The 14,762-nt window shown below is 46.1% G+C and overlaps 1 protein-coding gene across 1 annotated transcript in view; it reads left to right on the top strand.

The window, feature by feature from the left end:
- EHMT1 (euchromatic histone lysine methyltransferase 1) overlaps positions 1 to 14,762 on the top strand; it is a gene marked incomplete at both ends in the record, with an annotated part of 188,790 nt that overhangs the window by 118,866 nt on the left and 55,162 nt on the right. The window contains one exon of the mRNA XM_080709450.1: positions 2,932 to 3,077. Coding sequence (XP_080565576.1) covers positions 2,932 to 3,077 — 146 coding nt within the window. The remainder of the gene's footprint in view (positions 1 to 2,931; positions 3,078 to 14,762) is intronic.

Below are 14,762 nucleotides of genomic sequence, written 5' to 3'. Positions count from 1 at the left end.
AGCCATGGAATATACTCTCACTTCTGTTTGTTTCCCTCTGTTTAAGGGGCTTTTATTAAATTGAAAGTAACTGATGAATTTGGAAAAACCTCTGTGAAACAAAATGCATACATCTTGGAGTTAGGATGTAAAAGCCCTAGCCCTTTATATTGTGCTCAGATCTCACAAGCGTGCTTTTGGGTTACTGTGGGGCTTAATGAATCATTTATCTACTTGGTACTGGGCGGTTGAATCCAGGGCCATTTGACCTCTGAGCTAGCTAGAGCACTAGCCCTATTCATTTCTTTTTTGGAAATGGTCTCACTAAGTTGCTGGGAGCCTTGCTACGTTGCTGAGGCTGGCATCAAACCTGCTATCATCCCATCTCAGCCTCCCAAGTGCTGGGGTTACAGGCATCCACCACAGTATGAATCATTCTTTGAGGGGAAATAACTAGTGTTTCCGGGTTTTGAATAGTCAGGGAGGTGTAATTTACCCATATAATTTAGAAAACCACATTGTTAGCCTTAAGACAGTTCTTAAGCTTTTCTGTCAGAGAAATTACTTTTTCCTTGTACTCACATCAAGGGGAGCAGGAACCTTTTCTAGTAGCACTATGTGTCTCCGTGCTAGGTTAAGAATTACTGTGTGTTTACATTTTCTAAACTTTTAGATTTGGAGGACTCAGGAGGTTAGAGATCTGGTCATAAGTGGGAAGTAGTACTCTCTCCCATCACTTCCTCTGCTGCGCATTGCAGAGTGCCTGCCGCTGATGGGCACTGGGGCTTGAGAGGGCATTTGATGACCCTCTGCCTACTGTGTGTTTGTTCTGTCTGGTAAAAGTTGGGGTGCGGGTGACTACGGCAGTGGGCTAGGGATTGGGCAGCCCGAGCAAGTGTGTCATGAGCTCCTTTCCTCATGAGTTCCTTGACCCAGGGTTCAAACTGTCACTCATTTATTGACCCTTGCTAGGACCAGATAACTAGCAAGGGCCAGGAATGGACAGTGGCCAGCTTTGTTGGGGAAGGTACACCCCTTGATTTGGCATAGTGTTGTTGGAGGGAAGCTGAGGCATATCACACTTTTTTGGGAGAATGGTACTGGAGTATTTTTGTCACAGGATTGAACCCAGGGACATTATACCTCCAAACTAAGCTATACACCCAACCCTTTTTAATTTCATTTATTTATTGGTGGTACTGGAGTTCCTGGAAACCCTTCTACCTCTGGGCTACATTCCCAGACCTATTTTTTTAAAAAATATTTTTATTTGGAAACAAAACAGGTTCGAGGCTGGCTTCAAACCTGCGAGATCCTCCTGTCTCCGCCTCCCAAGCGCGGGGATTACAAGCGTGTGCCACCACGCCCGGCTGTTTTTTGTTTTGAAACAGGGTCTTCCCAGGGTGCTGAGGCTCGCCTTGAATTTACGATCCTCCTGTCTTAGCCTTCCAAGTACTATAATTACAGGTGTGTGCTATTACACCTAACTCACAGCGTACTCTTTTTTTTTTTTTGGCAGGTCTAGGGATGGAACCCAGGGGCATTCAACCTCCGAACTACACCCCCAGCCCTATTTTTTATTCTTTACTTTGTAACAGGGTCTCACTAAGTTGCAGAGGGCCTCGCTAAATAACTGAGGCTGTCCACGAACTGCAATCCTCTGGTCTCAGCCTCCTGAATGCTGGGATTACAAGTGTGTGCCACCATGCCCGGCTCAGTGTACTTCTGAAGAGCTTATTTAAGCAACTTGAAGTCAGACAGCTGTGGTTCAGGGCTGTGCAGGGGAAACACTCATAGGGCAAACAGGAAGTAATCAGAATATTTGCTGTTTAAGTTGTTGTTCTATTCTGCTGGCAAGCCTTTGTTATAAAGTCAGTTGACCACTTCTGCTTGGTTGGACTTCATTTTCACTTTTCTGTAACACAGGTTTCATTACCGAGAAGGCCTTGAAAGCGTCTTTGCTTGTCTGGCTTTTTCTGCTTAGGAGGTTCTTAAGCCAGTCTCCATTTTGATTTACTTCAGCAGTATATTTTCAGATGTGAATACAAGAGTTAATTAGTTTTAATTAAGAGAGGTAATAGTGTGTAAATCATCCTTTTGCTTTCTAACTTTTGCTTTGAGTGCTTCACAAAAAAGAGAACATTGATGCTCTGGCTTCCTTTGGAACCAGCAGTCCTTGTAGCCACCAGCCACACTGAGGCCTTTCTGCAGCCTCCGTCCGCACCCCACAGCCTCTGTGTCTCTGGACCCCATCCAGGCGGGGTGAAGTCGCAGCGTCTCTGCTGTGCTCAGGTGTGGGCTGCGCCTGCTGCCTCATGGTGCTGGCTCCACGTCAGTCTTCACTTAGATCACACTTGCTGTTGTCATCATTAGCACTTTTAGCCCTCATTCTCCTATGGCTTGTTTCTTCTAGCTTTTCTGTTCGTCAGGCTAATTAAGTGAGCTCTTTGGACTATGGTGGTAGGAAAATAATATTCTAGATAGTAAACCATTATTGAAACCTTCCAAATTGAAAAAAGTGTGTGTGTGTGTGTGTGTGTGTGTGTGTGTGTGTGTGTGTGTGTGTAATTTTCAAACCAAGCAAGAAAAACATGTATCTTGACATGTAGTGAATGCTTTTTTGTGTGAAAACCAAGAGATTTAGGAGTGGCTGGAGGTGCAGCCTCTTTTCTGGCTAAGGGCGTGGCCCCAAGAACAGGGCTGATTAACAGTATTTCTCAGCACCCCAGCCGCTGCAGGTCAGTGGGTGAGGCATAGGCTGCTCCTTGGTGTTGTGTGGGTGGGTGTGGAGGGGCTGAGCCTCCTGCCGAGCGCGCTGCCAGGCGGTAACCGCGTTGCTGCTTCTGTTTTTCGGCACGTGAGGTCACTGTAAAGCCTCTATGATTGACTGCTCTCTGCACGGCCCTTGGGAGGTCAGGGTTACATGAGCTGATGTCTGTCTGTGTGACTTAGGGCTGGCCAACGGTCCAGACGTGCTGGAGACGGACGGCCTTCAGGAAGTGCCTCTCTGCAGCTGCCGGATGGAAACCCCCAAGAGCCGTGAGATCACTACCCTGGCCAACAACCAGTGCATGGCTACCGAAAGTGTGGACCACGAAGTAAGCAAGTCTCTTTTCACTTTCAACAGCAGTGAGAATCTGTCATGCCCCCGATGGCTTAGCCATCCCACTGAATCACAGACTCCACGACTCCTTCAGTTGATGGGGTTGGTGAGCAGGGCGCCCAGGCAGACTGCACAAAACTAGTAAGGTTCATTCTGGAGTGGATAGAGTAAAAATGAAGCTTGCAGCCGTGAAAGGAAGTGAGTGTACACACTGGGTGTGAGTAAAGTGGCTGTTCTACTCTGGTTTGATCATGATTTCTTTGTAAAGCTCTTCTCTGCCTTGCTAAAAGCCGAAAGAGAAAACATTAAGAAAGGAGAGTCGCCGGGCTGCTGGGCACGCTTGTGATCCCCGCACCTGGGAGGGGGGACAGGAGGGCCGTGCAGGCTCGAAGCCAGCCGCGCGCAGGCTTAGGAGACCCTGTTTCCAAATAAAAATATAAAAAAGGTCTGGGAGTGTAGCCCGGAGGTAGAAGGGTTTCCAGGAACCCCAGTACCACCACCCCCCAAAAAAAAAGAAAAGAAAAAAAAAGAATGAGGGAATTTCATAGCCTCTTTCTCTCTTGTTTCTTCCAGAAGACAAGAGGGAGAAGAGGCATCATGTGGAGAGATTGGCTTTTCTGAGATTTTTTTCTGGCAAGTTTCTTTGAGCCCTTAGAGCCTCTGGTCCGCAGGTGGTTGTGGGGAGGCCGAGCAGCAGTCCTTTCAGGGAAGGACGTTGCCACACCCGCCAGGCACCTCTAGTCACCATGCCAGCGAGGCTTCTGTCCTCTCTGGAGCCGTTTTCATCAACTCTGTGGTACTGAGTCTTAGCCCTAAGCGTTAGGAATGACTGAAGTAACAACAGCAAAGCAGCTGTACTACGTCTTCTGAGTGCTGGGTGCTGTCCTGGGTCCCTCTCTGCAGTTTACATACTTGCATTCTACCTATGTTCCAGAGGCAAGGGCAGGCAGGCCAGGTAGCGTGCCTAGATGACGGCTCCAGGGGAAGGGCAGGCATGGCCCAGTTCCAGAGGCCAGCCCCATGCTGTTCTGTGTCGTGAGGGGCCAGCCAGCCTTGGAATTAGGCTATTGGCGATGTGTCCAGTGGCCCTCATCGCCAGTGCCTATTAACACAGCTAGAGTTTCTGACTCAGCCAATCTGGCGAGCCTGGCGTTTTTGCTTTCCTAAAAAGTTCCAGTTTCTACTCATGCCCCTGGTCCAGGAAACATGTTTTAAGAACCACTGGTTCTCCTCCTGTTATGCTTTGACATAGGTTGTAGGGAGGATCTGGTGTTATGTCTCGGTTTAGAACCTTATTTCTCCTGTGAATTTGTTATCCATACATTTTAAGTTTCTAGTCTTGCTCGCTCAGAGGAAGAAACTAGCCTTTGTTTACTTTGTCCCAGGCTGGCTGGCGGCTCTGTGGCTCTCACCCAGCCTCTCATGTTCGTCTCACTTGCTCTGACCATAGAACCAGCTTCTCTCCTCCTCCCTCATGTGCTCTCTCTGCCTGCCTCTGCCTGCCTCTGTCTGTACCTAGGGATGGAACCCAGGGGCATTCTACCTCCAAGCTACATCCCCAGCCCTATTTTACTTTGTTTACCTTTGTGGGGGGGTACTGGGGTTTGAACCCAGGGGCATTCTCCAACTGAGCTATACCCCCAGCCCTATATTTTTATTTATTTATTTATTTATTTATTTATTTATTTAGGTACTGGAGATAGAACCCAAGGGCATTCTACTTCCGAGCTATACCCCAGCCCTATTTTTCATTTTGAAACAGGGTCTCACTGAGTTGTAAAGGGCCTCACTAAGTAGCTGAGGCTGTCTATGAACCACGATCCTCCTATCTCAGTCTCCCAAATGATGGGGTAACAAGCATGTGCCACTGTTTCTGGCAAAATAATTTTTTTTAAATGTAAAAGCAATGCATGTTACATGTAACAAAATAATAGCAGTTTCCCATCTTATTTATTTAGTAGTACTGGCCGTGTAACCCAGTGGCATTCTACCTCTGAGCTACACTCTCAGCCCATTTTTACTTTTTTATTTTTTTATTTTTTTTCTGGTTTGTTAACTTTTTTTTTTTAATTTTATTTTATTTGTGCACTGTATTCATACATCATAGTGGGATACAAACTTTTGTAGACATACACGCACACATCGCCCAGTCAGCCCCCACCCGATCCCCACCCCATTCTCTCCCCATCCCTCCCTCCCATGCTTGGCTTAGTGGTTGACATCTAGTATTATAGCAATTTATCCAAAATTAAAAATGATAATCTCACATAACAGTTTCATTTGTCTGATACCAAGCTTTTGATGACTTAAAGATAACATTTCAATATTTCTTTTTGCTTTCTTTCTTACCAGAGAATATTTTTTTCTTTTTTTTAGGTGAAACTATCATATATTTATTTTTCAGAAAAAAATCTATCCTGATATGGAATATGGACTCTAGATACCCAAAACAATCTCGAAGCAAAAACAAAGCTAGAAGATGTATATTTTCTGATTTCAAACCATATAAAGCTACAATAATTGAAACAGTGTAGTACTGTTCTAAAGGCAGATATATAGACCATTGGAGTTAAATACAAGCCTAGAGCTAACTTCTTCCCTATATTGTCAAGTTATTTTTGACAAGGTTTCCACGAAGATTTGGTGGTGGAAATAATAATCTTTTAACTAAATATTGTTGAAAAATAATAATTACATGGGAAAGAATAAAATTGGACCCTTACCTAATCCCACATACAAGTATTAACTCAAACTAGATAAAAGACCTAAATATAAATCTTAAGACTATAAACTTTTAGGAGAAAATCTGGGTCATAAAACCTCACAACATTGAAATTGGCAGTGATTTCTTGGATATGATTTCAATGGCACAGGCAACAGAAGAATATACAAACTCCCTAAAAAATAAAAGAAAATATTGTATATCCAAAGACAATGTAAACAGAGTTAAAAGTTACTAATAGAATTGGATAAAATATTTCCAAATGCTATATCTGAAGGTATATTAATATTCCAACTAGAAATCCTAAAAATTAACAACAATAAAGGCAAACAATACAATTTAGAGATAGGTAAAAGACTAACATAAATAATGAATCTCCACAGATAACCAATCTTAGTTGTCTGTTGGATGGAAACTCTTGTTTCTCTGGTTCTGGTGAGTGTTACCTATTTCTTCTTTGTAGTTAATCTCTTTGAGTATTTTCTCTAGCGCTGGTTTTGAAGACATAAATTCCTTCAGTTTCTGTTTGTCATGGAAGCTTCTTATTTCTCCATCTAATTTGATAGAAAGTTTTGCTGGATAGGAAATTTTTGTCTGGAAGTTGTTTTCTTTCAGAGTTTGGAATATGTTACTCCAAGCCCTTCTGGCTCTCATGACTTGGTTTGGGAAGTCTGGAGTGATTCTAATTGGCTTGCCTCTGAATGTCACTTGGCCCTTTGTTTTTGTTGCCTTTAAGATTCTCTGCTTGGCTTCCACATTGGTCATTTTGACAATTATATGGCGTGGGGATCCTCTTCTCGGATCCTGTCTAAAGGGAGTTCTATAAGTTTCCTGGATCTGTGTATCAACCTCTTGCTCTATATTTGGAAAATTTTCTGCTATTACTTCCTTGAAGAGATTGTTGATCCCTTTGGTATCACTTTCTTTTCCCTCCTCTATTCCAATTATTCTTAGGTTAGCTCTCTTAAGATGGGCCCATATTTCTTCAATGTCAGATTCCTGCTGTTGGATATCTTTTTCTAGATTAGAAACTATGCATTCATTTTTGGATTGCTCATCTTCTAAGAGCGAGATTCTGTTCTCCATGTGGTCTAATCGGTTGTTTGTGCTTTGAATTGAGGCCTTTACTTCATTAATTGCATCCTTTATCTCTTTTTGGCTCTCTCTGAGTTCTTTTCGAAGCACCTCTATTATTTCTACAGTTATTTTCCTGATTTGATCTTCTAGAAATCTCTGATTTTCTGTTTTATCAGGTTCTGATGTTGTGGGGTTGTGCACATTCATTACTTCAGTGTTATTCCTCTTTCCCATGATTTCGGAGGTTTGTGCCTTCTCTGGGTTCTTCCCTTGGGTCCCTATGGCTTCACTTAAGGTGCTCTGGATCTCGAGTCTGTATTATCTCAGACCCTACTACTCCTTTACTGGGTTGTATCACAGAGTCTCCGACCCAGGGAGTCGATAGAGGCTGCTTTAAACTATGGGGGGTGCCAGGTTGCACGCTCTCCTATGGTGTGATATCTCTGCCACCACCACTCCCTCACTGGGTACAGTGAGGTACAGTACTGGGATTTCTCCTCTGTGGCCCGCAATTTGACTCACTGTTCTTGAGTACGTAGATGTAGCTGTACTGGACTCGGTGAATTCACTGCTGCTGCCGCCGCCGGTGGCAATATGGCGCCTCTGCCACGCCCTCGGCCATGAGGCTGGCGTATTTTTTCTTCTCTGGTTTTGATTTCCACTCTGAATCCCTGCAGCGTGTGCTGAGCTCAGCCACTGGGAGCTTTAAATCCTCTCTGTGCCGAAAGATCCCGCCTGGCTGTTCCGCAGAGTCTCACCTGGCTTGCTGTAGCCGTCCGTTGAGTTCGCCGCTGCCGCCGGCAGTATGGCGCTGCTGCCGCGTCCTCGGGCGCGTGTGTCTCCTCTGTGGCCCTGAGCTCTGTTCTCAGTCCGCTTTCTCTCTGGAGCCTGGTGGTTTTTTTGTTTTTCTGTTGATGGTGTTTTCTGGCTATGAAAGGCGCTCTTTTTGTGGTAATGGAGATTGGTTGTTAGCGGGACTCTTAAGCCCCGCTTTTCTCGGTCGCCATCTTCCCGGAAGTGGCATTTTTACTTTTTTAAAAATTTTTATAATTTATTTGGAAACAGGGTCTCACTGAATTGCTGAGAGCCTCACTAAGTAGCTGAGGCTGGCTTCGAACCTGTGCGATCCTCCTGTCTCAGCCTCCCAAGTGCTGGGGTTACAAGTGTGTGCCACCACGCCTGGCACCCATTTTTATTTTGAAAGAGAATCTTACTAAGTTTAGGAGCGCTTCATTACGTAGGTGAGCTGGCTGCAAAACTGTGATCTTCCTATCTCAGCTTCCCAGGTACTGGGATTACAAGCGTGTGCCACCACACCCAGCAAAATTTCTTGTTATCAAGTAGTGCCTCATCCTTAGTCCGATGTTTCTGTTAGAAGATATGTCTTTTTACATATTTTTCTTTGGCTGATCCAAGCAGGTTTACTCATTTTTTTGCAAAGTCTGGAGTCTTTTGTGTCTCTTCTAGTGTAAAACATTCTCTCTGCCACCCCTTCTCCAGTTTCCTGCACTGCTGACCTATTGAAGAAACTGGATCCAGATTCTGAATTCAGCTGATGGCTTTCCTGTGATATTTAGGTCATTTCCCCCTGGTTTCTGCAGCTCAAAGATGGGTAGATCAAGTACTTAGCACTTCTGTTTCGTACTTTAATTTTGCTTAGGGTGTTTTTAGGGGGCATGCTAGGAGGCAGAAGGATCCCTAAGGTGAATCATTACTTCTCTGGGGCTCACTTTCCCCTTCTTCAGCAACCTGTTGCCTGAAGGGTGTGTGTGTGTGTGTGTGTGTGTGTGTGTGTGTGTGTGTGTGTGTTTGTGTTGCTGGGGATTGGTGTGTGTGTGTGTGTGTGTGTGTGTGTGTGTTGCTGGGGATTGGTGATTGAACCCAGGGGCAATCTACCTCTGAGCTATACCTCCAGCCTGATTCTTTATTCTTCATTTTGAAACAGGGTCCCACTAAGTTGTGGAGGGCCTCATTAAGTGCCAAGGATGGCTGTGAACTTGCAGTCCTCCTGTCTCAGCCTCCCAAGTACTAGAGTTACAAGCACTTGTCACCATGCCCAGCTTGCTTGAAGGTTCTAACATCCTTGGTGATCACTGTCTAAGTCAGCCATTCATTAGAAATTGTATGATGGTGAATTTACACTTTTGTTGTTCCTCCTGTAAGTAGTGGCTGCACTTTGTCAGTGCAGACAAATTTTCCCTAGTCTGCTAGGGCCATTTGTTATCCCTGTAATAAGTTTCATACTGGGTAGGTGGAATACATACCTGTGGATCTGGGTGTGGGGCTGCACACTTGTTCCCAGTACTTAGGAAGCTGAGACGGGAGGATCGCAGATTGACAGCCAGCCTTAGCAACTTCGTGAGACCTTGTTTCAAAATAAAAGAAGAAGTAGGGCTAGAGGTGTACTTCGGAGGTAGAATACCTCTGGGTTCCATCCCAAGTACCACACACACACACAAAGTAAATACCTGGGCCTTCTCAGAGTACTGAGCTGGTGTTCGACAGTCTTCACTGGTATGCAGTGGGATTGATTCTGCTTTTCTTTCTTTCTTTCTTTCTTTCTTTCTTTCTTTCTTTCTTTCTTTCTTTCTTCTCTCTGTAGCTTTCTTATCTATATTCACTATGTTAAAAATTTTTTTGTTGGGCTGGGCATGGTGGCACACACTTTGGAAACAGGGTCTCTTAAGCCAGTGAGGCTGGCTTCAAACCAGTGCGATCCTCCTGTCTCCGCCTCCCATGTGCAGGGTATACAAGCGTGTGCCACCACGCCCGGCTTAAGTCAGTTTTTTGGGAGCATAATTTATACATGATAAAAGTCCAAGAATTATTGGTGCTAACAAATTTTGGATTTTGGCGCATTTTTTGTGGAATGTCTTCAGATTGGAGAGCATACTTATTTATCTTTGTTGCTACCTTTTTTTTTTCTTATACTGGGGATTGAACCCAGGAACCTTTTACCTCCGAGCTGTACCCCAGCCCTAGTTTGTTTTCTTAGTTTGAAACTGTCTCACTAAGTTGTTGATGCTGTGGACCTCCTGTCTCAGCTTCCCAAGTAGTGGAATTACAAGGGTGTTCCTGGCTTTATTTATTTATTTATTTATTTTTTGCAACAAGGTCTCACTTCGTTGCTGAGCGTCTCACTAAGTTGTTGAAGATGGCCATGAACTTGTGATACTCTGTTTCAGATTCCTAATTACTCAGATTACAGGTGTGCACACCACATCTGACTACATGTCCTTATTTCTCTCATTTACATTGGCTTCTTTTAGAGTCCCAGGCTGTCATTCAGGTGACATTTGGGTCACCAAAATCTTTTTCTATTGATGATTTCTCTGTCTGACAATGGGTTTAAATTCCTCTGGTAGAAGACCTCTAAATCAGCATTGTCTGTCTTTGGACCAAAAGCTTCAGTGTTGTGGGGGCACATCCTGTTGTTGGTTGGGTATTTAACTGATCTCTGGTCTCCCCGTGTTAATGAGTAACATCCCCTAGTGTGACCAGAAATGTTAACATCTCTCTCCACATGTTGCCGTTGTCCTGGGGGTTTGTGGAGTGAGATCTCTTTAGGAGTGATGCTCCTTTAGGGCCGCCTTGCTGCGGTTGGGTGTGTGCTAATGGATGTCCTTTCTGGTTCTGTTTCACCCGGGGTTCCTCTCTTCCCTGTGTGCCTCAGCATTCAGGTTGAGGGATCCAGGATCCTTCCCAATTGCTGTTAATGGATTCAGTGCCAGAAGCCTGTGGTGGTTGACCATCATCCTGGAGCCAGGTTTGGGAATCCCAGCACCTGGGCTTTGTCCTTGTTGCTGATTCAGGGGAAGTTTAGCCGTGTTGGGGAATATTCCCTTTATCCAAGAAGAAGCCTCAGTGTTGGGTCCTGTCCAGGACTGCTGCTGATGCAGGGAAGTTCAGCCATGTTGGGGAATACTCCTTGCATACAAGAAGAAGCCTTGAGGCTGGGTGTGTTGGTGCACCCTTGTAATCCCAGCATTTGGGAGGCAGACAGGAGGATCGCAGTTTGCAGAAAGCCTCAGCTACTTAGTGAGGCCCTTCGCAACTCAGTGAGACCCTGTTTCATAAAAATAAAAAGACTAAGCCGGGCGTGGTGGCGCACGCTTGTAATCCCCGCGCTTGGGAGGCTGAGACAGGAGGATCGCGCAGGTTCGAAGCCAGCCTAAGCTGGCTTAAGAGACCCTGTTTCCAAATAAAATATAAAATAGGTCTGGGAGTGTAGCCCAGAGGTAGAAGGCCCCTGGGTTCCATTCCGAGTACCACCAAAAAAATAAATGAATAAAAAGTAGGACTGGGGGTGTAGGGTGTAGCTTGGAGGTAGAATGCCCCTGGGTTTCATCCACAGTACTGCGAAAGAAAAAAAAAAAAAAAAAAGAAGAAGCAGCTGCCGCCGCCACCTTGGTGCCAGGCCCTGGCCAGGACTGCTGCTGCATCTAGACTATGGCTGGCCCTCCTGCCAGTCAGCGAGGTCGTGCCTGTGCCTGGCCCTGGGTTTGCTCTCCTTTTGCTCACTGAGGGGAAGGGTCTATGTGGGCTTCATGTCAAGCACTCATGTTCTGATCTGTGCCTGCTCCACACTTGGGGTCCTGCTGAGTGTGTAGATCCCAGGGCTTCATGCTTTTGTGGCCCACATTGGCCTCTGGCAACCCAGCTGCGACTGTATCAGTGGGCTGTGGCCCTCATCGCTTTCTCTTGTGCCTTCCGCTGGTGACCTGGAGCACATGTGTGGCCCAGGCTCTTGATGTGGGGGCAGAGCTTTGCCCTTCTCTCTGTGTCCTGCTACCCCATGGGGGGAACCTGCATAAGTACAAGCTGTTGGGCACTTGCACTGAAAGGTTCCTCTCCTTGTTCAACCTTTATTGCAGTACTGAAAAGTGCATCTGTTCCAAGCCTCCTCATGCTCTCCCAGAACGACTGCCCTGGCTTCTGACCACAGAGATGGCCATGGCCTACTTTGCCCTCAGCACAGTGGAACATGCCTCAGACTCCTGACACCTCTGAGACAGGCCCTCGCTCTGGCCGTTCAGGTCCTCCTCCCTGAGACAACCTCTGACCTCTCCCAGTTTTTTCCAGTGTGACTCTACTTTCTGTGTGGCTTATTGGATTTCCACATGGAGATATCCTTGGCTCCCCTCAGGACTGCTCTTCAGTCTTTTCGCAGTGTCTTCGGCAGACAGGCTGTTTGCAGGCTGGTTCAGCAGCACGCCAGTTTCCAGGATGTGCTGTGGGTGTTTGCAGCTGAGTAGGTGGGGTGCCTCAATCACATTTCCTTTTTGGTACCATTTAAAAAACTTTTTCTTCCGAGTTAATAATACCTCATTTTCCATTTTCTGTGTACTTCCTGTAAACTCATCCCAGACGGATGAGTCGGTGCTGTGTGGATCTCCTTAGAGGCGCCTCACCTTTTTTCTTTTGGGGTCACATGTCTCTGGCTCCCTCTTGTGTTGGTGGCATTACCTCCGTCTTTTCTCAAGTGAGGTTGCTCAGGAAAGACCAGTTTGAGATTTTGCATTCTAAGACTGTCCTATCTCCTCTAATTAACACTTTGCCTTCCTGTTGCAACCCCAGAGTCGCCATGAATTCACGTCTGAAGGTGTTTGTGACCGTGTGTTATGCACACACTTCTCCCTCAGCACCATCTCTATGCTTGTCCTCCTTGTTCTGGTTCAGCCAGTTGGCTTTAGTCTTCCTGTTGCATCATAGCTACACAAAGGTCAGTCCTGTGCTAGACGATGAGGTCTTAAGAGGAGACTGGAGTGGGAGGTGTGTTGGCCCAAGGCTGTCCCTGCCCTCCCTGGCTTTCTCTCACCTGCCTGCCCCTGCTTGGGCAGCGTAGTACAGAAGGAGGAGGGCCTTTGCCTGTGGACACGTCACCTGGCTCAGCACATGAAGCTGGGGAGTCAGCATGAGTCAGTAGAGTCTGGATCCGACTCAGAGACTTTGTCTTGGCCTGGAGGGGCTCACCACAGTCTAGATCCCACTGCCAGGTTTTAGGGGCTCAAATGATAAAGTTCCCTTGAAAGGGAACCTTGCTGGTTGTTTTAGCTGGCCTCTTCATTGCTGTGACTGAAACACTTGACAAGCGTATCTTAGAAGTTCATCTTAAGGCTCAAAGTTTCTGAGGTTTCAGCCAGCCAGCTCCAAGGCAGAGACCATGGTAGTTGGGCTTTAGGGTGGGGTGGAGGAGGAAAAGCCAAGCTCAGCTTGTGGCGGTGGGAACCAGAGAGAAAGAGCCAGAGGCCAGGGACAGATACTGGCCCAAAGTGCTGCATGCAGGCATGCGCCCCCGCCAGCCATGTCCCCCTCTGAGCCTGGCCCTGACAGAACTGTCCCAAGTCAGAAGGAAGGGCTCTGTAGCGTGGATTACCCAGATTCTTCAACAGTAAAGGGAGCAAAGGAGAGAGAACTCTGTAGGTGGTGAGAAACCGGCAAGGTGCCTTGTGCTTGTCTTGTGTGTGCCCCAGTGTGCCGGCACGATGAGCCTTGGAACCCTGGGCAGCAGGTGCTCTGAGGATATGAGGATGGCCTTACATCCTGTTAAAGATGGCTTACTAGTGATGTGCCCTGAATCACTTAAATTTGCCCATAAACAATCCAGCCGTTTCTCCCAAGCACAAAGATTACGTTGCCATGGCTCAGATGAGAAAGGAAATGTTGCTGATTTAATATTAGGTGTGATCTCGTAAGGGATCCACTCTTCTCTGATTTGTTTAAACTTTTCTGAATAAAATGTTTAATAGAACAAAGGAGGCACTCTAAAGCTGGTAGGAAGGCCTTCCTAGTGGTGGCCGGGTTGGAAGGCTGCTACCAGTAGTATACATGGTGAGTCTGGGGCTTGGCCATGTCTGCTTTTCCCAGACCAGCCCTGCTCTCCCTCCACATGAGCATCAGGCCTTCGGCCCCCTATTCCTCAGCATTCTGCACCTGTTCCTGTCCAAAGGCAGTCCTGTTTGAGTCATTTGTAGTGTGTGTGTGTGTGTGTGTGTGTGTGTCACTGGGGATGGAACCCAGGGGCATTCTACTTCTAGGCTCTACCCTAGCCCTATTTTATTTTTATTTTGAAACAAGGTCTTGCTAGAGACTGTCCTTGAACCTGTGGTCCTCCTGTCTCAGCCTTCCAAGTACTGGGATTATAGGCGTACCCCACCGCGTCCAGCCGAGCCATCTGTATTTTGCCGAGTTGGTGCCTGCTTGTCCAGTTGCTCTCCACCTTGTGAGGACACCCGTGCTTCTCTCCTGCTCTGCCCTGCATTCCTGGGTTATCCTGCTCCCTTCTCCCATGGAACCGTATTCAGAGCACCTTGAGTGCCAGCGTATTTGTCCCCCTTGTGCATTAACCTTTCCTGCTTCCGCTCTCTTTTTCAATCCTAACTTGGCTTGATTTTCATTCCTTTAAAGCACTTACTCTAAAATATCACCTTTCTTGTATTCTGCCACTCAGAGGAATCCTTTAACCCTCACCTCTCTGCAGTCCCCACCCTAGGACAACCAGACAAAATCATGCAGCTTATTAGTTTTATGAATACATGCTGACTGTAAAAAAAACAATTCAGATACTAAGTACATGCATGAAAAAGAAAGTATAAATTGTTTCTTATGGGTGGGGGTTTGTAATCTCATTTCTAGGGAGGTTAAGACAGGAGGATCACAGATTCAAAGCCAGCCTTGGCACTTAGAGAGGCTCTTAGCAACCTAGTGAGACCTTGTTTCCAAATTTAAAAAAGTCAGGCTGGTAGAATGCCTTTGATTTAAATCCTCAGTACCAAGTAAATAAATAAATAAATTGCCTTATTCCAAAATTGAGTTAATCTTACTTTTTATTTTTGTATATCCTTCTAGACTTTTTTTTGTAGATACCACATTATTTTTTCT

This window comes from Muscardinus avellanarius (genome assembly GCF_963383645.1).
Source record: "Muscardinus avellanarius genome assembly, chromosome: 13".
NCBI lineage: Eukaryota > Metazoa > Chordata > Mammalia > Rodentia > Gliridae > Muscardinus > Muscardinus avellanarius.
This window is presented reverse-complemented; position numbering and strand designations above follow the sequence as displayed.